The sequence below is a fragment of the Fukomys damarensis genome, unplaced genomic scaffold (genome assembly GCF_012274545.1).
Source record: "Fukomys damarensis isolate Sample0158 unplaced genomic scaffold, DMR_v1.0_HiC HiC_scaffold_15, whole genome shotgun sequence".
In the NCBI taxonomy this organism is placed as follows: domain Eukaryota; kingdom Metazoa; phylum Chordata; class Mammalia; order Rodentia; family Bathyergidae; genus Fukomys; species Fukomys damarensis.
The window spans coordinates 22,282,947-22,308,112 of NW_022900927.1; the positions used below are offsets into that span (position 1 = coordinate 22,282,947).

Below are 25,166 nucleotides of genomic sequence, written 5' to 3' on the forward strand. Positions count from 1 at the left end.
AAAAAAAAAAAAAAAAAAAAAAAAAAAGATTTTTTAGTAACATCCAAGAAATATTAAAATCAAAACTGCAATAGTAGCTGGGCATGGTGATACAGCCTATAATCTCAGCACTTGGGAGGCTGAGGCAGGAAGACATAGCAAAACTGTCTCAAAACAAAGAAACAAAAAACTGCAATAGTATCTTTCTGTAACAGAAAAGGATAAATCAGCATAGGGACTGACTACAAAGCAGAAATGGGGCTGGGTATGTGGATGAGTGGTAGACCACTTGCCTACCAGGTGCAAAACCCTGGGTTTGATTACCAACTCCATAAAAGGAAAATAAATAAATAAATAAAAACATCTAGTCCCACTGCATAGGGCTTCTAATTAATGATTAATGCTCAATACCCCTGACATCCTTTGAACCCCCAGTTCTCTTCTATCTCTGAGAGGGTATCTAGCCCACCTACCTTTCTGAATTTCAACAAGATTCCTCCCACATACTGCCCAGAGTATCATGCCCAGCCACCAGAAAACAGGGCCTTTCTTTTGGTTTGTTTGAGACAAGGTCTCACTATGTAGTTCAGGATGACCTTGGAAATGTGGAGATTGATCTGACTCTCCCTACTGAGCATTGGGATTATAGGTGTTCACTGCCACACCCAGCTAGGATTTTTTTTCTTTTGGAGACAGGGTCTCACTATGTAGTTGAGAGTGCCCTGGAATTCACTGTGTAGCCCAGGCTGGTCTCAAACTCACAGTGATTGTCCTGCCTCAGCCTTCCAAGTACTGAGTTTACAGGCGTACACCACCACACCTGGCATAGGCCTTTCTTATTGTAGGATTCTGGATTCCACTTTATCCAACAAGACATCAACGTCAGCTTACAATAAAGAATACAGACCTTGTATTATATCCTTTGTATCTCCTCAACCTCCTCAACCTGTTTTCCCTATTTTATCTCAATGGATCACTCCAAACTACTGAAGGTAAAGAGGTTAAAAGAATGCCTGAGAGTATGAGAAGGAAATAATAAATAGGCTTAACAAAGAGATTTGATCCTTGATTTCTTTTTTAAGGGATAAAGGCATTATAGCTAATTCTCTGTAATATTTATCCCTGAAGTTCTCACCTGGTCTAATCGGGCTCCAAGAACTTAAAGGAGCACCTAATAAAACACATTTTTGTCTTTTCTTTTTTTTTTTATTAACAAGCAAAATAATTAAAAACAAAAACACATCAACCTTAAAGTTAGAACAGCAGTAGGTCAAATTGCTGCTGGAGTTCATGGATGTACCTGGGGTACATGCTCCCTCATTTCAAGGCAGGACGTAGGCATGTGACCGTGCACTTAGGTATATATGTAACCAAGAAGAAGCAGAAATGGAAACCACCGAAGAAGAAAAAGCATCAAGAACTTTTCATCATGCAATCCCAAAGCGCTCTGCTCTTTTCCTCTTCTTTGCCTGTAAGGAAAAAAAACAGAAAGGAAAAAAAAAATTAGATTGTAGGGCAAAGTAACCAAGGTTCCTGGCTGCTTTAACCCACTCACATGAACTGTCACAAGGTCCAAGAAGGATGGATGACCCAGGCTTTAATCTCTTCGGCCAGAAATTTTATTCCTAAATTTCCAGTTATCTAATTAGAGCTGGGAAGGTTTAAGGTGAAAGAGTGGGAGGAAAGATTATGGAAGGTGGACAGGTTTTTGTTGGGGGGTGGGGAGAACAGTGGTGGAAAGGTTTTGCACAGAGAGCCCCTAAGCTTTAGAATGAGCTAGCCTAGAAATAATGGGTCCTAAACAGTCTTAACAAGTCTTCTAATCAGTGGAGAGATGGGAGTGGGGAGGCTCCAGAGGACAAAGAGTTAACCAATACTTATTTATGGAGGTAAGAATGCCCTTTGATGCAGTCAGGCCTAAGCTGTAGCTATTCCTCAGGCCTTTAAAAATCTTCAACGTCAACAGAATAAACTGGAAGAGGAAGGGTATTTGCAGCTAAGTCCTTGTTATCATTCTTTTAAGGGAGGGCTGCATTGGAAGGAGGGTACAAAATAGGGGAGAACCTTTTCCTTCTGGGTGTGACTCAAAATAGTACTGACTCTTATTCTTACTATAACTGCTGCCTCAGACTATTCCCATGGAAGTTTTAATATAGATTTAAACAGAAAACTGAAAACACACAAGCCCAGACCATTCCACCTGGACTACTGATACAATTCTTAGGAATCAAACAAAAATTATGTGGTTCATGTAAACTCCATCCACCTCAGAAGGCACTACTCCTTTTTATTCTGACTCTTCCAGCAAAATCCACTGATCCTTGCCACCCAATTTGCATCCTCCTTAACTTGGGGGGGCCAAATGTACCTACTTAGCAAGAATGCCTGGCTTAATAGTAGTTTCCTTGGCAGGGATGGAGTAACTTTTTTTTTGGTACCAGGGATAGAATTCATGACCTTGCACTTGTGAGGCAGGCAGCGGCACCACTGAACTAAATCCCTGGCCTATGGATGGAATAATTTTAATCAGAATTAAAACAAGCCTACACTTACTACAAGCTCATCCTGGTAAATCTGTAAGTAAGTAGACACTTCTAACAGGTAGCATTTTGTTCTAAGTAACATGAAGAATACAAACAAGCTCCTTTAGTTTTTTTCGCTAGTACTGAATGTGATCTGATCTGATTATAAGATCTGATTATGCTGGCCATGGTGGCACATGCCTGTGATCCCAGCACTCGGGAGGCTGAGGCAGGAGCAGGATCACTCTGAATTTGAGGCCAGCCTGGGATACATGGTGAGTTCAAGGCCAGGTCTGAATTACATAGCAAAACCCTGTCTCAAAAAAGCAACAACAAATCTGACTATAATTTGTTTTTTTTTTGTTTTTGTTTTTTGTTTTTTGTTTTGGTACTGGGGATCGAACTTGGGTCTCTGCGCTTGCAAGGCAGGTGGCGGAACCACTGAGCTAAATCCCCGGCCCATAATTTGTAATATATAATTATAATTTTTTTTGGGGGGGGGTTTGAGACAGGGTCTCACTGTGTAGTTGAGACTGATCTGGAACTCACTATGTAGCCCAGGCTGGTCTCGAACCCGAGTGCTGGGATTACAGGCATGCGTCACCACGCCCGGCTATAATTATAAGACTGATATTCATTAAAAAAACTTTCAAATTTCTTTGTTTATTCTGTTTTGTTTGTTTTCTGAGACAGGGTCTTACCATATAGTTCAGGCTGGCCTTGAGCTCACTCTAGCCCAGGCTGGCCTTGAACTTGCGTTGATCCTTCAGCCTCAGTCTTCTGAGTGCTAGGATTACAGGTGCATGCCACCACCATGCCTAGCTAAAAATTTTACAACATTCTGAGTGTATAAGAAAATAACTTTTAGAGGCTACATCCAGAAGTAGACAGAAAAAATAAAATCTTGATTAAATGGAAGCAAGAAAGAATATTCCAAGTTCCTTGCTACCCAAGTTTTCTGTAATTTTATAAATTTAGTTATTTCTACTTTTCTCTATATTAATAGCAGGTGATACCTGGTCTCCATTACAGCATAGATATTCTCAATTCAGCAAATCAATATTATCTGTCAATGTTCCATCCCAGTGAACATGAGTTACATCCTATGAGAACCTGAGACACAAATCTTTTTTTTTTTTTTTTTTTTTGGTACCAGGGATGGAACTCAGGACCTTGCACTTGCTAGGCAGGCAGTGGCACCACCGAGCTAAATCCCATTTAGAGTAATTATTTATAAACAAAGTAGTAAGACCAAGAAGCCTCATTTGAGTCTACTGTCCTAATCCAGTGAGGAATTGGGCACAAATATACCTGTAGAGGTAGCTTTTAGTAAATGATCAAAGGAAATATGCCTTACAGATAATAAGCACTACTACTTATTTAATACAACACAACAGGCATCATTTCAAACATTTTTGCATAGACTCATCCCTTTCTACACAAAATCACTTAATTTCATTCTCAAAATCCTATTTTGAGGTTGGTATATTAATTTTTTTTTTTTGTACTGGATATCGAACTGAGGACCTTCAGCTTTCGAGGCAGGCAGCAGCAACACTGAGCTAAATCCCCAGCCCTGGTATACTAATTTCTACAACCCAGATGATGAAACAAAGGGTCAGAAAAGTACCTGCAACTTATAAAAAGTGGGAGAACCTCATTCATTCATTCATTTATGGTACCGGGGATCAAAATTGGGACCTTGCACTTGCGAGGCAGGCAGCGGAATTACTGAGCTAAATCCCCAGCCCAAGAACCACTTTTAAATCCAAGCCTACCTGACTTCCAGTCTTGTGTTCTTTGCTACTAGGCTAATGGACTGTAATACTGAATTAAGTACATTCATAGAATTCAGTGTGACTACTTCATCCAGAAGAAAGTTATCAAGCAAAAGGCAAATCCTTTCATCTGGGAACTTAAGAATTAGACTGGAGAAATAGAGGTGTTTTCTCCACTCTCAGAACATTCAGCACTTCCTTTCAAGAGCACTATGAAGCTTCGTAGGTATGTTTTACCTCTGTATCCTCTGTGGTTCCAGTTCCAGCTGAACTTGTGACAATCCCAAATCGCTCCTTCCTCTTTTTCAGCTTCTCATCATCTTCAGACTGTTTAGGAAGAACAACAAAAAAACCGTTGAAACAAGCTATCCACAAAGTAAATAGGAAGGAAGTTATTAGCCAGGCATATGGTGGGGCATATGTGTAGTCCTAGTTGCTAGGGAGTCTGAAGCAGGAGAATCTCAAGTTTTCTGAAGATAGCTCAGGCAACTCAGAGGCTGTCTCAAAATTTAACACATTCCCTTTGGCTTCAACTGCCGACAGTACAAGCATGACTGTCCCATCAGGTGGCCTGAACCGCTGGTGGTAGGAATGGATCTAATCACTTTTATTGAACTTTTTACTAATGAAATTAATAAAATCTATAAATGGACCAAATCTGTTAGATGCTTGATTTGAATATTACCCAAATATAAAAATTAATACTATTTATACCAATTAAAATTATTACAATAATCAACAAATTTATTTCATTAAATTAAAAGCAATTTATTTATATTTGCGTGTGTGGTTTTTGTTTGTGTTTTTTGTTTTTTTGGTACCAGGGATCAAACTCAGGACCTTATGCTTGTGAGGCAGGTGATGGCATCACTGAACTAAATCCTCGGCCCTATATTCATGAATTTGTTATTTATTATTTTTTTGGTACCAGGGATTGAACTCAGGTCCTTGCACTTGTGAGGCAGGCAGCAGAATCACTGAGCTAAATCCCTGGGCCATATTCATGAATTAAAAAAAAAAAATTTTATAAATAAAAGTGGCTGGTTTGTGCAGAGTGCACAAAATGTCATAAGGTTTAGCTTTTTTTGGTAACTATAGCAGCACTCATTTTTTCAGATAATTTTTGATAACATTCTCTGTAGTGTTTGAGTATGTTTCTTGCTCATCTTAAATAAGCTTTTATAAAGTGGCACTTCTTCACAAGTAAAGTTTTCAACACTCATTCTTTAAATTTTGCCAGGTGTGCTGGCAGTGGCACATGCCCTTAATTCCACAAACAGGGGAAGCTGAGGCAAGAGGACTACTGCAAGTTGGAGGCCAGTCTGGGGGAAACAAGCCTGAACTATAAAGCAAGACACAGTCTAAACACCCCCGCCAAATGATTCTCTAAATTTGAACATGGAAATCTTATAAGTACCCTACTGCTAGTGTATATAATATATACTTACAACTGCTACACCACAAATTAGCTGTATTACAATTTTTTAGTCAGGTGTGGTGGCGCATGCCTGTAATCCCACCAGCACTTGGGAGGCTGAGGCAGGAGAATCGCTGCAAGTTTGAGGCCAGCCTGGGCTACATAGTGTGTTCAAGGCCAGCCTGAACTAAACAGCAAGACTATGTCTCAAATAAGAATTTTTTAATAGCATTTTAATGTTTTCTTTAAGAAGTTGTAGTATGATGACATCTGGTCTGATAAATCAATGCCTTTTTTTTGCTTTACTGTAATCAAAGACTCCCTGAGAAGAATACAAGTAGCCCACTGAGTGGGACAGTCATGCATATACCACTGGTGGTTCAAGGCACCCAATGGGACAGTCAATTCAAATCAGAGATACCTGGCAGCAAGATACTGCATAAGAATTACAGCCCCACCACGAACTTGATAAATACAGAAACCCTATCTCTAAAAACAAACAAAATAAATAAATAAAAGGATCAAAATTTTAAAATTGAAAGAAAAAATAATTTACTGGTTACAATACGCAAGGTAACCTTGTACAAAGAACTAAAGTCCACACAAACAGAAAAGAGAGGCAACTCACTGAATAAAGGTTATATTATGGTTTGGATGGGTTTTTTTTCTCTAAGAGTTTAAGTGTTAAAAGCTTTGTTCCCAATGTGGAGATGTTGGGAGGTGTTGTGACCTTTACAAGGTAGGGTCTTATGGAAGCTGGTTAAGTCATTCGTGGCATGATCTAGGAAGGGATTCAGGTAATTCTCCTAGGACTCTTAGGAGAGAAATTTGGGGGTGGGGGGGGACTAGGGATTGAACTCAGGACCTTGCACTTGCAGGCAGGCAGTGGATCGACTCAGCTAAATCCCCAGCCAGAGAGCAAATTATTTGAAGACTAAATCTGAAAAGCTGGGCATGGCAGTGCACACCTATAATCCCAACACTTCAGAGGCTGACGCAAAATTGAGGTTGGGACTGTAAGCTTGTACTACCACGTCCAGCACTAACACAGTTTAATATACAGCATGTTGTTTCTAGAATGACTAATTTTGGTGGTGGTACTGGGGGTCAAATCTAGGATGCTCTACCACTAAGCTATACCCCTTAGCCTTTCTCCTTTTTTTTTTTTTTTTTTTTTTTTGTTTTGTGAGGTGGTTTTTGAGAGAGGGTCTCACTATGTAGTTGAGACTGAACTGGAACTCACTGTGTAGCCCAGGCTGGTCTCGAACTCACAGCGATCCTCCTGCTTCAGCCTCCCAAGGGCTGGGATTACAGACGTGTGCCACGACTCCCGGCTCTCTCTCTCTCTCTATTGAAGGATTCCACTAAATCAACACAGGCACATCTTGAACTTGTGATTCTCCAGTGTCAGTAAATGCTGGGATTATAGGCATGTGCTCTGATGTCAGGCATCAAAACTTAAATTTTAAGTATAGACTCAATAATCATAAGTAAAGAAATAGTAAGAAATACTCATAAAACAAATTTCTTTGTTCAACAAATGTTAAATCAGAGATATGGAAAACAGGTTTCACTAACTGCAGATTAGTAGAAAGTATCCAAACTACTTTTTTTTTTTTTCTTTCGGTATCAGGGATCAAACTCAGGACACCTTGAGCTTGCAAGGCAGGCAGGCGGTGGCCCCAATGAGCTAAATCCACAGCCCTCCAAACGAATTTTTGAACCCTGCTTAGAGAAAGCTCCATTTACGTATGGGGGAACAGAAGGGGAAGAAACACCACAGTGGTGTCTCTGAAAATTTACAAAGAAAGCCAAGTGTTTGCTTGAAATACTCAGCAAAGTCACAAAAGATTCTGAACAGTATAAAATAATTTTGAAAAAAGGTGATAGCTGGAGTCATCTCTCTGAGAGACACAGACTGGACTCTTTTCAAGAACCCATGAGATTCATGATGTCTGCCCAGTAACTGAGGAAAATGTTTCAGCTTAATATGTATGCACTGGAGCTGGCTCGTTTTTTTTGGGGGGGAGGCAGGGGGTTTACTGGGGCTCGAACTCAGAACCTGGCACTTGCAAGGCAGGTGTGCTCCCACTGAGCTACTGGATCCCCAGCCCCAGCTGGCTATTCTCTTAATGCTGCTTCAGAGATTGAGCTACTACTGTTCACATACAACACTGCTCAGTGTCAGAGTTACACAAACATTACCAGTAGGACCTAAATGTCACTATTTTATCCCATATTTAATTACTTTAAATTATATTTCTCCCACACCTGTCACCAGTAATCAGTGGCTCAGCCTTGGGATAAGTAATAAATAATGGGCAGGCTCTCTAGGTATTTTCTCCCAGAAGTATTTTCTAAAACTTGGCACATCTATGCAAAGACTTCATCCTTTCATAATTTCAAGAGATCTGCTACTCCATAGCAGTCATCCCCACCCTCACCACAGAGGACACTTTTTTATTTATTTATTTTTATTTTTGGCTTTCTGAGCTTTGTAATTCAGGGTGGTCTTGAACTCACTACACAGACCAGGCTGGCCTCGAACTCATGGTGAACTTCCTACCTCAGCCTCCCACAATGCTGGGATTACAGGTGTGTGCCACCACACCCAGCCAATGAACTGGATTTTTTTTTAACCCCAAGGAATTTATATTTCTCAAATCTATAGGCAGGCCATTTCTCTTCGTGTCCCAAGATGACAGAGTCAAAATCAAAGGTAATAAAGAGACTGACAAAAACATGAGTTTTTCAAAACCTGTACTCTCAACCCAAACGAAAGAATTACCTGTGCCCCTATAACCAAAGCAGCTACCTCTACAGTGAAAAGTAGAACAACTATCCAACACTATGTGCTCAATTTGTTTAGTCCAGCTCTGGGAACATAGGCATCAGCATTACTGTTCTCAATCTTTGACATTCCCAGTTTATTTTCTTTCCTTTTGCTGTATTTGCTTTCTAGTGGGCAGGAAGGGAGCCAAGAAAGCTTGAGGGTTCTGAAGGCGAGAAGAATCCTATACGTGGGTTATTTACAGTACATTACAAAAATAAATTATTGCCTAAAAGTTTATTCACATTTTTCATTATAACCACCAGCAAGTCTGTACTATGTGCCAAATTAATGTAATCTAAACTACTGAAAAGCACTAAACCAAGTTCTGAGAAAAAAAATACTCTTGTCTTTAATCATAAAGTAAAATGACAGTAAATAGCCTAGTCACAAGCATGAGCGCTCCCTAGGTGCCATCGTACTATGACGAGTTCCTTACACACAATATTTCACTTAATCCTTGTAAGGATCATACAAAGTAGGTATGATTAAATTCTTTTCATAGATATGAAATTAAGGCTTAGAAAGATTAAGTAATTTGCCTAAGTCTCACAAATACTATAAGCATCATGGAACCCAGCAAACTACTTAAGAACCCACTTTTCTAAGGTTACCACCTACTCTGCTATTTCACATACGCATTTCTTTTGGAAAAATAGCAGAATGGAGGGAAAAGGATCTTTGCCACTTTCATATCACTCATAATAACAAGTCAATACTCATCTCCTTTCTACCATAACATCTGCCTTTACAAAACTTAAGAGATTTAGAGAAAAGACTCTAGTTAATACTGAAGCTACACTGGAAAAGACTCTTGCTAACATCCCTAGCCATTTTACTTTTGAAACAGTCTCACTAAATTACCTAGGCTGGGCTCAAACGTGTGATCCTCCTGCCTCAGTCTCTGACAGGATTATAGGCCTATACCACCATGTTCAACTCCAGTTAGTAATCTTTGTTTTCTTGTTGTTGCTGTTTTGAGACAGGGTCTCGCTTTGTCTTTCAAGCTAGCCTTGAACTCATTATGTAGCCCAGGCTGGCCTTGAATTCACAGAAATCCTCTTGCCTAAAGTGCTAGGATTACAGGCATGTACCACCACGCCTCCAGTTAGTAATCTTATACTTTAGTTTATTTTAGCTGATTTTTGTTTTGTTTTGTGAGAGGGTCTTGCTATGTAGCGCAGGCTGGCCTCAAACTTGCAGTGTGATCCTCTTTGCTGAATCTTTTGAGTCCTGGATAACACCACAGATGGCTATTTTATCTGATTTTGTTTCTAACTTGCTCTACCGTATATTTATTACTAAAGTTAAAGGGGAAAGATTTTTATTTTGCCTACTATGGCTAAAATAAAAGTGAAGGAATATAAATAGAAAATTTCATAATGAGATTTTAGTTTTAGAGGAAATAAAGGGAGCATCTCTTCTTTTTTTGGGAGGTAGCTGGGGGAGACGATTGAACCCAGGGCCTTTGCACTGAGTTACATCCCCAGCCCTTTTTACTTTTTATTTTGAGACAGTATCTTGCTAAATTGCCCAGACTGGGCTCACATTTCTTCCTTCTGCCTTAGCTACATTAGTCTTAAGTCTCTGGAGTGCTGAGATTGTAAGTGTTTGACACTCTACCCAGAGTTTGTTTTTTTGTCTTGTGAGACATTATGTAGTCTAGGTTGACAATGAATTCAACATCTTGTCTCAGCCACTTGAGTGTTGAGAGTAAAGGCATGTGTCACTATGAGAAGGAGGACCTCTTTTTAGGAACAAACAAGACTCGATCAGTATCATGTTGAACTATCATTCAATTCAGTGCTAGGAATACTTCAGCAAGTACAAAGCACAGAGAAAGCATGTACTATCGCTAAAACCTAGCTATTATTTCAGTGCAACTCCAAGGCCACACCCTTCACAAATCTCATCACAAAGCCTAAATTCATTTGGATTGTGGGGAGACAGTTATTTTCCATATTCTTTATTTGAGTTTGAATTCTAAATTAAGTTTCTATTTTTTTTTTTTTTAAGACAGTATCTCACTATGTAGTTCAGGCTGGTCTCAAACACACTATGTAGCCCAGGCTGTCCTGGAACTCACTGCCATCCCCCTATCTCAGCCTCCCAAGTGCCTGGATTACAGAGGTGTTCCACCACACCCAGCTTCTCATTTCCTTCTGAGTTCAAAGATGAGAAAGGAGAAATAAGAAAAAGAGGTAAAGATACACTTCTCTAGCCTCTTAAAGCAGTGATGGCAAAACTTTTAGAGCTTACAATAATAGAAACAGCCCACTGCGGCACATGCTGTAGGTTCACCACCACTGCTCTAAGGCTAATATCAGAGATTTCCTAATGAGCTTTTCTTTTTAACCAGATTTTTGGGACCTCTCCTGGAGATCTACACAAAGCATCTGCACCAAACTCATCGGAGGATACAGTTCTCTCACCACAAACAGCCTGCCACCCAGCAGCCCTCAGCTACTCTCTTATAGTTTCTCTCCTTGTCCTGCAGGGCAAGTGCACCATGGTTCCTGAATATCAAACATGGTTCTACTGATCTGTCTCACTTAACCCTTCTTGCATGATGATGCTACGGGGAAACAAATATACAATAAACTTCACTCCATCTTTAGCTCCTTGCTGACAGGTTCTGATTCATGAAATGGTGAGACCCATCTGAGAGAAATTACCTCCATCAAAATGCATCTCTACATTCATCAGGCCAGTGTTCCCCCAGGCCATGTTCAAGTGCACAAATGGGCAGTACAGACTCCTCTAGCTCAGTGTCATATGCATTTGCAGCCTCTCTATCCATCACACCCTCAATTCTCTCCTCCAAATGCTCCATCATTATCAAAATTCTTTTTCTTCCCATACACACTCCTGAGCTGGAAGAGAAGTGCTTGAATCGGAAGTGCCCTATCAAATGAAAACACCACTTGCACCCCAAAATTCAGAGAAACCTGTCCTTATTTACCAAATACAAGTACCGAATTTCAGACCAATCCTCCCCCCACTAAATACTACAACACATTAAGCCATCTAAATGATGCTAAAAATTTCAGCATACCACAATCCTCATGGCACCCATGAATAGTCTTGTTTGCTTTTTCTTTTTTAAAATATAGTGAGTTCCAGATCAGTTTCAACTACATAGTGAGACCCTGTCTCAAAAAAAAAGAGAGAGAGAGAAAGAATTGTGTGAAAGAGTAATATTCATAGAAGAGCAATACAGAAGGCATGATTCTATTTACTATAACCAAATACTTTCATAAATCACTGTTACTGTATTTTCCATTAAGACAAGGGTGCCAACCTAAGCATTTTAGACTATAGCTTCAATTTTTCAAAATACATTCTCCCTTTGTTTCCCTTTTACATTTGCCAAATCAATAGGCAATTTTTCAATGCTATTCGGGGGCAAAAACAAACAAACAAACAAACAAACAATCAAAAAAGATGACTGCTTAAAGACTGACTCAAAGTACGAAATACAGGGCCAGGGATTTAGCTCAGTGGTTCTGTTTCCTGCCTTGCAAGCGCAAAGTCTCAAGTTTGATCTCTAATACCAAACAAACAACCAAAAAAATGACATATGTGAAAGTGCTTTGCACATAGCAACTATCATATTAAGAAATATTAAAGTTGTTAGCTAATAGTTTTACTATCACATTTCTTCTGGTCCTTGAAATGTTCAAATCTGAGATCATCAATAAAATTTTGAAAGTAACTGCTATTCGTTCCTCTGCAATAAGAAGTGAAATACCAAAGGATGGTAAGAATTGGATCCATGATCAGGTCAACAAGGAAACTAATGAGCATTTGGACAGATAAGTAGGTTTAGGGCTAAAACTGAGGGTGTAGCAGAATAACAACAGAACCTAACCACAGTCTCCTCCTTCAAGTATTACTATCATCTCTTCCCAGAACCTGGGAAATCTAGGCTGCCAGGCTTTATTGATTTCATCATCCTAATGATTAATGACAGCCGCATTAAGGTACCCCCCCAAAAAAAGATATCTAACATAAGGTAATATATCTAGGAGAACTGAGCAGGGATCCTGTCTTTATCCTTGTAGATCCAATCCCAGGTACTCCAGAGGCCTCTAAAGAACTGCTTTCACTGGCTTTTGTGCCATCAATTTAAATCGGTATTTTCAACAGCTCTGAAACCATAAAATTATTTATTTACTAGTCATTCAAATTATCAACCAAGTGTCTACTTTGGGTCAGGTGCTATTTTGGACACTGGGAATAAAGATAAATGAAAAAAAGACCCTTAACCTCATGAGGCTTTATATATATAAAGACCCTTAACCTCATGTGACTCACTACTGAGTTACTGTAAAGATGTGTGTCGTTCCTTAAATTATGAGGACCATGGCAAATTTTCTTTCTCACTCCCAGACCCAAAACAGTTGTGCTTTTCCCATAAACAACCTGTTAGTTTCTTTCTACCTTGTAAACTCTAAATTTCTGTGCAACAGTGCTTCAACTCATCCTACTGGTTGTTATAAAATTTAAGGCCAAGGCTAAATGTGTGACCTGTCTCTGGAAAGTGATTTTTGAAAATATGTCTATTAGAAAAGAGAGACTAGAAGTGTTGACATGAGAAAGAAATATGAGATCCAGAGAGAGCTCAAACAGCAAAATCGGAGCTAGAAGCTTAAACAGCAAGATGAAGCACAGTGTTACAGGGTTGCTGGTGGTTCCTGAAGAACTATTCCTTGCCAAATATGAGATTTAACTAAAAATATCCCAATGCCCTGAGAAGGCAAAAGAGGAGAAAAGGAGGTGCTCAGTTAAACTAGAAAAAAAAATTTTTTTTGGTACCAGGGATCGAACTTGGGACCTTGTACTTGCGAGGCATGCTGCAGCACCACTGAGCTAAATCCCTGGTCCTAAACTAGAAATTTAAATCAAGGCCTCTTGGCAATGGTTCCTACGACATACACCCTGAAGCCAGGAATAAGCTCCAAGTGGAAGATCAGTTGCAACTATTGGCAGCTGAATACCACAGATGTTTTCTAAAGTGACTGCTTCTTTTCCAGCAGAGTACCAATGTCAGTATCTCTACCTAAAACAGAGTTCTAGCTTTGTTTCCAAACTCAACTTGTATCTTCAAGATTCAAATTCAAAACTTAAAATTTTATCCTGAATACAATAAAGAATACTGTTCCTGGACTGTGCTGTGGCTGTTTGCTCTGCCAAAAGGAGTCCAATTTGATATAATTAGCACCCCACTGGCTGCACATTCAAAGTAAGCATTCACCTTCTTCAATCTTATTACTAATGCCACTCTGGATCATAAAAAGGAGAAACAAAACAGTGACCCAAAGTATAACCCTGGCATAGTTAGGCCATTTAAACTCAGTAATTCCCAAGAATCCAAACCAAATATTCAGGAGACTCAAGAAATATCCTCACTATACTCTGAGAGGACCAAAGAATTAACCAAGTCGGAAACTTCCTGATTGGTGTAATAAACTCACCTATCATCTCTCTTACACTATGTACAAGAAACAGAAATTCCAATCTAAAGAACTGAGACAGAGCTATCCTTATAGATAGAAAGAAAGGCACATTTGGGGGAAGCTCAGTACTGTAACCAATTTTTTCTTCAGAAATCTTTTCCCTGTAGAAAAGAGAAGGTCACAGTGAGCTATGATGGTCATAATTCTGCAAAAGTAACAAATAACTGCCCCCTTTCTACAAATGAATTACTGTATTAAGATGTTGAGTTCTCAAACCTACCTGATTTTCCAAAGGAATATAAGGTAGTGAAGCAAAAGGAAAGAGGGAGCCCACTCTACCAATAACTTTCCCAAATCTCACTACCAGGTGACTGATGGCAGAATGAAAAGATGAGCCTGGGGGCTTTCAGGGATGGTAGATTAATGACAGTATGGCTTTGACTTCCCAGAGGTAAAGGTTATGAAACACTCCAGGGTAAGTGCTTTCTATTTTATACTCATACAGTGAATGACAACAAATGATATGTTTTCTCTCAGAAACATTTCAATGCTTAAATATGTACACATCTGTCACCTGCTACCCCAGTTTTGAAGTCCATTTGAACTTGTGTACTCCTAAGGCTTTATGCCAGCCAGATCACAGAACACTGGGTGGTCCCAAAAATCCAACACATACAGCTTAGTCAGACTAAAGGTGATGGACTGACTAGCACAGTATGCTGCCTTGGCAAAAACATGGTGGAGACACTGCGACACTCAACACCCTATGCATAACACCTCCCCAGTGTAACCATCTTCTCTCTCAACAACTCCACTTCAGTGAGAATAAACTTTCTAGTGCCAAAAGGGTGCCAGGCACTTTAAAGGTACATCAGAATTAAAGACTATCATGAATAGCATTTCTTCCTACTTTCACATGACTTGAAGCCCAGAATCAAACATTAGCTGCCATACTAGCTCCTATCATTTTTCCTTTCTCTCATTCAAATCGAACTGTTTCACCACCCCACCCCCTACAACCCCAGAGGAGGTCGTCTTGCTCTAGCTGACTGTAGAACAAAGCAAAACAGATGGAGGAAATGAAGCTTCACACTTGAGACCCCTGAAACCAAGTTTCTATTAAAAGTCTCCACCTCCCTCCCTTAAAAGCCAGGAAGCTGCTGCTGCTTTTTTTTTTTTTTAAGGCTAAGTGATGCAGTGCTTGGTAGAAATGTCAAGAAGTCAGTAGAGGTAAGCTAAAACTTTTCAGTGGAGGCAAATGCTGTTTTAGCAAAAAAATATACAAAGAATGAAAAAAGCAAAGGACAGTTTACCTGAGCATTCAGAAGCTTCGAATAAACACTGGGAAAAGTATTTTGACCAGGAATATTTAAAAACAGATTCTAAGGGCCAGGGATTTAGTTCAGTGGCAACGTGCCTGCCTCTCAATTGCAAAGTCCCTGAGGTCCTGAATTTGATCGCCAGTACCACAAAAACAAACAAACATATTCTAAGTCAGGCATGGTGGTTCGTGCCTGGCAGCATAGCAAGTTCAAGACCAACCTCAGCAACTCAGTGAAATCCTGTCTCAAAATTAAAAATAAAAAAGGGCTGGAGATGTAGCTCAGTGCAAAAGCTCTGGGTTCAATTCCCAGTATCAATCAATCAATCAATTACAAGGGCTAAGGGCTCAGTGGTAGAATGCTTGTCTTATACACACAAAGCCTTTTGCTCAATCTCCAGCACCCATTCCCAGTAGATTTCTGGCTTCACCCCAAGCTAACAAATTTGAATCTCAAAAAGGCTAGCCTAAAGTGATAGCTCTCTGTAATTAAACAAGTAAGTTTTTTCAGCACTGAGAATTGAACCCAGGGAGCATTGAGTTCCATCACCAGCCGCCACTCCCTTAAAAAGTTGTGCCCACTGGGGCCCCAGGATTTAGCTCAGTGGTTCCACCTCCTGCCTCAAAAGAGCAAGGTCCTGAGTTAGACCCCTGGTACCAAAAAAAAAAAAAAAAAAAAAAGTTGCCCAGGCTGGCCTAGAACTTGTGACCCTTCTGCCTCAGTCTCCTAAGTAGCTGATGTTATAGGCATGCACCAACACACTGGGCTTCCCTGTTAGGGATTTAACAATTCAGTATCTGGTATGAACACCAAATGCAGAAAAATGCAGAACATTCTTCAAGTAAATTTTTATTTCTGTCCTAAGAATATGCTCTGAGAATGAAAAGATTTGGTTAAAATATATACATATATTTTAAAACATAAGAATAGAAAAGGGAGGGTAAGAAAGGAGTTACTTTCTTCTAGATTTTAACAAGGCATCTCATTATATTAAAAATGGCTGTTAGGGCCGGGCATGGTAACTCACACCTGTAATCCCAGCACTCAGGAGGCTGAGGCAGGAGGATTGCTATGAGTTCGAGACCAGCCTGGACTACATAATGAGTTCCAGGTCAGTCTCAACTACATAGTGAGACCCTGTCTCAAAAAACCAAAAAAAAAAAAAAAAAAAAAAAAAAGGTTAGTTGTTGGCTTAAAAACATTAGTTTACAATCATTCTTAGATATTTAGAGCAATTTTGCTATTTTGGTGAGTACATAAGAAAATCAGCTAAAATGTAATTATTAAATCAATGTTACCCCTTTTTTTCAATGCCAACCTAAAGAATAGAATTACTCTCAAGTATTAAGTGCTACTACTGTTTTCACATCACGAGGAGTCTTTGAACAATAAAATACTCTACCAAAAAACTAGTAATACCAATACCAAAAACTCCCACAAAAACAGCCCACAGCATTTTCTTTCTTCCCATACACAGGATAGTTATGCTGTACTTATATTCAGATAATTACTCACATTTCACCATAGCTGAGGAGCATCAGGGAGTAGATACTGTTCCACTTAGAAAGGCCAGGTCAGCTAATGGTCACACCAATATTATACCTAAACTATATAATCAACCAGATAACAGATATAATGTACTTTAAGCTTGGGGTTTTTTGTTTGTTTTTTGTTTTTTGCAGTACCAGGGATCGAACTCAGGACCTTGTGCTTGGCAAGGCAACTGTGGTGCCACGGAGCTAAATCCCCAGCCCCGAATTTTTTTTTTTTTTTTTTTTTCTGCCAGGGATTAAACTCAGGATTGACGGGGCAGAACCACTGAGCTAAATCCCCAGCCCGATATAATGTATTTTAAAAAACGAATTTACCTTAACAGGCATGATTTTAAAAAATATATTACTGAATTGTAAAATGTGGTGGCTTTACATCACAGATGGTGTAATTAAAAAAATACAGTGAATGTCTAAAGAACACAGTAAAACACACGCTGAACACACATTGCCATAAATCCCCCTCAAAATAGTCCCCTCGCTTCAACACACTTATTCCATCACTTTTTTTTTTCTTTTTTTGAGACAGGGTCTCACTATGTAGTTCAAGATGGCCTTGAACTCATGGTGAGTCCCCTGCCTTTGCTTCCCAAGTGCTGGAATTACAGGCGTGCGCCAACCGTGTCTGGCCAGCCCATCATTCTTGCCACTTTCTGAAGCAGTTCATCTCTTTAGTTGTGTTATTATGGCTACTTTAATGTTCTGAGTGAATTTAAAATGTTTGCTTTTTAGTCATTTTGACTTTAGGAAAGAACTAGAGGTTACATGGTACCAGATCTAGAGAATATGATAAATAAGGACACACTACAATGTTTATTTATGGGCCTGTCTTTCTGTTGCATGGCATTCCACAGCAGCATTCACCGATATTCTTGATCACACCTTATTTTTTTCTCTAGTACCAGGGATCGAATCACACCCTGTAAAGACACTCAAGAAGACTTCCAGAACTGCTTTAGAAAGCAGCAAGAACAGGGCAAGTGTGTTAAAAGTGAGGAGGGAAGCCGGGTGTGGTGGTGCCACTCCTGTTAATCCCAGCACTGGAAGGCTGAGGCAGGAGGATCGCTGTGAGTTTGAGACCAGCCTGGGCTACACAGTGAGTTCCAGAGCAGTGTCTGAACTACATAGTGAGACCCTAACTCAAAAAAAAAAAAAAAAAAAAAAAAAAAAAAAAAAAGTGAAGAGGGAGGGCCAAGTATTTAGCTCAGCGGTGCCGCCACCAGCCTTGCAAGTGCAAGGTCCCGAGTTGAATCCTCAGTACCAAAAAAAAAATGGTGAGGGGGAGTATTTTTAGAAGGATTAATGGAAATGCATCTTTTACTGTAATCTTTTGTTTTTTTGAGACAGGGTCTTCCTATGTAGTTCAAACTGGCCTTGAACTCATGGCAATCCTCCTGCCTCAGCCTCCCAAGTGCTGGTATTACAGGTGTGCACTACCATGCCTGGCTCATTTACTCTAATTTTTAAAAATTCAAACACTATTTTCAATTCATTATATTTTTTATGGTCGTGTGTGTGTGTGTGTGTATGTGTGTGTGTGTGTGTGTGTGTGTTCATCCTTTCTTTTCATAAAAACAAAACAAAAAAGAAACATCTCACTCAGGAAATAATCTTACCCCAAGAATTCAACTGGTGAAAACAACCAAAGGTATTTAAAAGTAAAAGAAATGCAACATTCTCCTCTTTTTCCAGGCTCTTTATTCTTGGGGCAAAGTGGGGATCACCAAGAGATAAAACTTTTTTTTTTAAATCAGTCACTGACTCTGGCTCTAAAAGAAGGAATGCAAAGATACTAATGGAAGTACGGAAATGAGCAGAGGAAAAGTTATCTTTTAACTACAAATTTCATTACCTGTTATCCTTCGGGCTCAAATTGAATAAATGAAATGAGAGTAAACAATAACATCAAATAGAACAAAGCATAGCGGTTTCAAGCATCTACTTTCCCTGATACAGGCAAGTCTACCCCTCTATCAGAAACTCCTTGAATATCCTGTATATAGTAAATAGGACAAAACACCAGCCACGAATGGTGATGCAGCATCATTGCATCCCCAAATTTTAAAATCTTTTCCTCTTGACATTTTCAATTTATGGGCCAGGGATTTAGCTCAGTGGTTCGGCTACCTACCTTGCAAGCACAAGGACCCGAGGTCGATCCCCAGTACCAAAAAAACCAAAAAAACCCAACAAACAAAAAAATAGTTTTCAATTTACACCCCTAACATTTCTTGTCCAATTATTTTTCCTCTTACACAACTAGGTGAAAAATGTGTCGGTGGATTAGGACATAGTGGGAGAGCAGGAGAACCTAAGCAAAAAAAAAAAAACTCCCCTCTTATTTCTCTAGTTACAATTAGAATGCATTGCAAGCGCCCTGGGCAGAAGAGAGAAAAATTCCATTCTGTCCTTTTGCTCTTCCAAATTCCTGTAGCCAAGTAGTTCAACAGCAGTTGAATGGTGCACATAATGACATCATTGATTGGAACCATAATAGAAGGGAATGAGAAGAGTGGGTGGAGGGGAGAGTGGGAAAAGAGGGAGGTGAAGATATTTGTGTTACAGACAAAAGACAACTTCTGTTCCTCAGCAGGGACAAATGAAGAACCAGATGACAGGATAAACTGAGGTCAGAGTTTCCTCTATTGTTTGCTCTTTAAACAGCTCCTTCTTCACTCCCTTAAGGTCTATTCCTTTTGGCTGAGAGAGGGAAAGCAGTGTATATTTTTATCTTAAAGAAGAAGAGGAAGATGAAATAAATAAATAAATAAAATTATATATTGTGTGTACTTTCATGAAAATACTAAATACTTATTTTCAAAGTATTCTGAATTAGAAATTTAAAGGAGAGGTTAAAATTTTGTTGAGCCTTAAAATGTTCTCACAAATACGACTCAAGAAATCCTGAACACTGGGGTCTTTTATCTTCATAAAATTCATCCTCTATGATACCCACTCCCAACTGCTATCTCTTTCCATTTTTTTTTTTTTAAATCTCTTTCTACCATATACAGATGCCTTCCATTTTATGATGGGGAAAAGGCCAAATTTCAAAATCTGAAGTACCATTTCTACTGAATATGTATTACTTTTGTACTGTTACCAAGTCAAAATTATTTTGATAAAACCATTTTAAGTCGAGGATACTCTGTATATAATCAATATTCATCTCTTTTTGCTGGTTAATCCAAGTTACAAGAATACTTTGTCATGAGCAGGAAGCACTTTTGGAAAAACTGACAATAAGAAATGAAGGACGCAATTCTTCCCTAAAGTCCTTGTCAATCAGATGCAACTAGTGGGGCCTACAGTGACACTTTCCCCCACCTACAATTCTACTATCTTGGTTCCATGGGGCCCCATGAGAAAGAATAACAAAAAAATTAAGATTTTCACTTGGACAAGGCACTCCTGCTTGAGTATTTCTGCAAAGAAATCAAACCTACTCAGCAGGCTATTTTTCCAATTTATTTTGGGATCTAATTCTTCTACCACTATCCCCTTTAAATGTATTCTACCAAACTCTTCACCATAGCTTAAACTTACAGTTCCTTTGGCTCTTAAATTCCATGTTGACATGTCCTCCTATGCATGATCCCACAGTTCTTTTTTGTAAAAGTTTATACATGCATACTCAACTAATCCTAACTGTGTACTACCTGAGAAGGCTAGTGCATAACTTAGAAATCTACAGTGTGAACTTAATTTTTTTTTTATACTGGGGATCGAACCTAGTCCCTTGAGCTTGCAAGGCAGGCACGAGAACCACTGAGCTAAATCCCTGGCCCCTGAACTTAATTCTTTACTCCACATTTCAATGGCTAACCTCTACACCAAATTCAGCATTAAAAGAGAGGAAAAATCAAAACTGTTCTTTATTTCAGATGGTAAAAGACAATCAGTATGAAATCAAATAGACCTTCTACAGGGGCATAAATTGAAACAAGGCTGCAATCAGTTAGCCACAATGAAATTTGTACGGTGAAGATACAGGTGCTTTCCTGTATTTAGAAGTGACTTTATCCCAGCTTCTTTTTTGGTATCACAACACATAATGGTGATAAGCTCTTCATAAATAAGACAGATTATCTCTCACTCTGAAAGAGTTCATCTCCAACCAATTTAATAAATTAAGATGTAACACAAAAGGTTCAAAAAAAGGCTCAAACTGGGCATGGTGGCTCATGCCTGTAATCTCAGCATTTGGGAGGCTGAGGCAGGAGGACAGCCATGAGTTCAAGGCCAGCTGGTCTACACAGTGAGTTCAAGACGTGAACTACATAGTGAGACTGTCTCAAAAAAAAAAAAAAAAAAAAAAAAAAAAAAAAAAAAAAAAAAAAAAAAAAAAAAAAAAAAAAAAAAAAAAAAAAAAAAAAAAAAAAAAAAAAAAAAAAAAATTAAGACTTATTAACAATTATCAATGCAGCTCAACAAGAAACAGCTGGTCAGTGGAAAGATAAGTTTATTTTCAACCTTTTTATATTCTAACACTGTATTACGCAGACCATAATCATCAAGGAAGAAAACAGGCAAAAATCACAAACCAAAGAAAAGTAGGCTGTATAGGCCTTAAAATAACTTATTAAGACGGTTACTTATATGAAGCACTGCAAGTTTAGGGAAAACCTGGTAGTACTCTAGTAAAGAAAAAAAGAAATACTAAGGTCAACAGGACACAAGATGCTTATATCTTCTACTACTAATAAAGAATAAGTAACAAATGCCCTGTACCAGTGATGGTAAACCTTTTAGAGCTTTCAATGATACCCTGCAGCATATGTGCCACAGATTCACCACCACTGCCCTGTACATTCCTGGGAAGGGAGAAAGGATATCAACCACAGTAGCATTGTGTGCAGTGGCTGGGCTAGTTTTTTTTGTTTTTTGTTTTAAATTCACCTATCTAAATTTTCTATAATCGCCCAAAATTCCAAGTTTCATCTTTCCAAGTATGCCAATGTTTGAACAAAATAAAATGATACACTCAAAATTAGCTGCATCAGTTAACACTGCAACTCTAAGCCTATATTTAGTTTTTACCAAAAATAGTAGCTTTTTTTTTGTTTTGTTTTTTTGGTACCAGGGATCAAACTTGGGCCCCTGAGCTTGCAAGGCAGGCGAAAGACTAAAACTAGTATTTTTTGTCCAGAATGTATCAATTTAGTTGGCTTACCATCTTCACCTCTTCTAGTCAATTCTCATTCCTTTAAGATGAGTTTCCTATGTGCCAGGCCAAGTCCTGTCCTTACCAAAAGAACTGATTTAAACTTAACTTTTTTGGTGAAGCATGGAAAACTGATAGAAGAGAAAACAAAAACAAAAACAAAACAAAACCAACCCAACCAGTCAAGCACAAAACTTGGTTGAAAATGAAGCTGGTAATCAATCAGAACCAACCAGGCAGATCTTATTCATCTGGGTTTTGTTTTACTTGAGAGGGTAAGAGGTTTCTTAGCCTATAGTCACGATGAGGCTTACATGAGAAAAGGCATGCCATTCTATCCTCAAAGAGTTGGAGGGGACAATTTACAGCCTCTTGTGAAAAAAATGTCTATAAATGCCAGTGCCATTCTTCGTCCTGTCACTTCTCATTATCCTAAACCAACTATCCTATTCACTGAGAGCTGAGCTAGAAACATGAACAGATTTGTACTGGGCAGGAGAAAAGGGAAAGATAATGGGGGGGTGAATATGGAAAACCAGATTTCTTTAAGTTTCGGTATAGTGCCTAATGTGTATAGTATACTAATGGAATTGAAAACTGAGCAGTCATGCAAAACTCAAGCCTAGAAAACAGCAGATACTCAATTTCTTCACATCTGTAATATGAGCAAACTGTCAATCCAAAATATCTAGAGGAGATGAGCAGATTGTGGCATCTTAAAAAAAATCAGGTGGCTGGACGTCACGGCACATGCCTGTAACCCCAGCACTCGGGAAACTGAGGCAGGAGGATCACTGTTAGTTGGAGCCCAGGCTGGACTACATAGTGAGTTCCAGGTCAGTCTCAACTACATAGTAAGACCCTGTCTCACAAAAACAAAAAAAAGTCAGGGCTAGGGATTTAGCTCACTGGTTCTGCTGCCTGCCTGCCTCACAAGCACAAGGTCCTGAGTTTAATCCCCAATACCCTCCCCAAAAAAGAAAACAAAAAGAAAAATCAGTCACTACTAGGCATGGTGGCACACACCTGTAATCCCAGCACTTGGAAAGCTGAGGCAGGAGGATTGCCATGAGGAAAAAAAAAATTAAAAACCAGTCATAAACACTACTCATCCCTGGCTCATGTGCTCTTACATACTTGCTCTATACTCATATATACTGCCTTGCAGCCAAGTCTAAAGAGAAAGAAAGCAAGCAGGGCCTGAAGTTGGGTGAGGCAACCGCGAACTCTGTGCAACGGGGGTGCAGAAGAAGTACAATAAAGACAGTGTGACAAAACTGGAAAATGTTATAGTTCCCAGGGGGAGGGGAGCTGGGCACTTGTGGCATAAGCCTGGAACAACAGAATTTAGGAGGATGAGGCAGGAGGAATGCCATGAGTTCAATGCCAGGTTGGGCTACACAGCAAGATTCTGTCTCCAAAAAAAAAAAAAAGTTCCCCCCATTAGCAAGTTCATGTTATTACTGATAATGTAAAGAGAAAATTTCCAAAACACCGATTGAGAAAGGTGAATATATTTGAAGTACTGAATTAATAAAACCAATTATTACTGCGTCTACTAGTAGGTCATGTAAGTCAATGTGTCATTCAGATGTGGGCAAAAATAGAATATACATTCCAAGTTTCTAGAATTGAAAAAAAGTTAAAAACCAAGAAAAAAATAGCAAAAGAAAAACATTAAGGAAGTGTTACCATTTGCACAAAAGATATAGACAGGGACAGAGGGGAATTATACTCAAAACAGGTTAAATTCCCAATTGTAAGATCCAAATTGAATTAGAAAAATCAGTCTGTGTGCAGATTTCTCAAAAAAAATTAAAAAAAACACTAAAACTAGAGGTTTCACTTGACCTAGCTATACCTAGTCTTGGTATCTTCTGGAAATAATTAAAAGCATCAGGGCCAGGGATTTAGCTCAGTGGTTCGGTGGCCTGCCTTGCAAGGGCAAGGACCCGAGTTCAATCCCTGGTACCAAAAATAAATAAATATGAATGAATGAATGAATGAATGAATGAATGAAAATAAAAGCATCGTGACACAGTGATATATGTACACCCACGTTGATAGCAGCAGTTTGTAATAGCTAAATCTTGGAAACAGTCCCCAAATGCCCATCAACTCATGAGTTGATAAAGATGTGTTTTTTTTCTACAATGGAGTACTACTTTGCCATAAAGAAGGATGCACTTCAGATATTTATGGCTAAATGAATGGACCTTGAGACCGTGCTCCAAAGTGAAGTAAATCAGACACACATGTTTACATACTTCACTGTTTCTCAGACATTAAGAAACCAAAAGTGGAAATAAGGACTGAAATGTATAATGGATGTTGCGAAATGGGAAGCAAGTGTTCAAATGGGAAAGGGAATAAGGGAGGAGGAAGGAAAAAAAGAAGGAACAAGGGCAGGGGATTTAGCTCAGTGGTTCAGTGGCCTGCCTTGCAAGCGCCAAAGACCCAAGTTCAATCCCTGGTACCAAAAAAAAAAAAAAAAAAAAAAAAAAAAGAAGGAACAAGAAAAGTAAAAATAGGAAAAAAATGAAAACAAAGCTTTTGTATATACGGAGGGAGGGGGCTTAGGAAGAATGAGATAAAATAAAACTTTATAAAAAAAGAAAAAGCAGGGCCAGGGATTTAGCTCAGTGGTTCGGCCGCCTGCCTTGCAAGCACAAGGACCTGAGTTCGATTCCCAGTACCAAAAAAAAGCAATCTCTTAATGAGAAATTCACATTTGTATAAAATAAAGGATAACAACAATTAAAGGTACTGGGTGTGGTGGCATACACTATAATCTCAGTACTTGGGAGGCTGAGAGACCAGCCTGGACTACACAGTGAGATCCTGTCTCAACAACCCAAAATAAGGGCAGGGGATTTAGTTCAGTGGTTCCACAGCCTGCCTTGCAAGTGCAAGGACCCGAACTTGATCCCCAGTACCAAAAACAAACAAGCAAACAAAAAAACACCAAAATAAACAAATAAGTAAATAAATAGTAAAAGAAACTCTTTAGGTCATAGAAATGGAAAGCAAAATTTTTATTAGGCAGAAATAACTATTATAAGAGACGTTATGTGGTATTCATGTGTTAGATTTCTGTTCAGTATCTTTTTTGGTACCAGGGATTGAACTTGGGTCCTTGTGCTTG

General features: G+C 39.0%; 1 protein-coding gene across 2 annotated transcripts in view; it reads right to left on the reverse strand.

Annotated features, from left to right (window-relative positions):
• The window catches only part of Sarnp (SAP domain containing ribonucleoprotein), a 61,749-nt gene that overhangs the window by 5,566 nt on the left and 31,017 nt on the right, over positions 1-25,166 (reverse strand). Inside the window, exons 10-11 of one of the 2 annotated variants that reach the window (XR_784376.3) lie at positions 4,517-4,606; positions 1,280-1,448 (exon numbers count right to left, since the gene is read on the reverse strand). Coding sequence is in view for 1 of the 2 variants with exons in the window: in XM_010644782.3 (XP_010643084.1) it covers positions 1,407-1,448; positions 4,517-4,606 (132 nt within the window). In the remaining variant the exon portion in view is untranslated. Of the gene's footprint in view, positions 1-747; positions 1,449-4,516; positions 4,607-25,166 lie in introns of those variants that run through there. The other variant, XM_010644782.3, reaches the window with a different exon arrangement.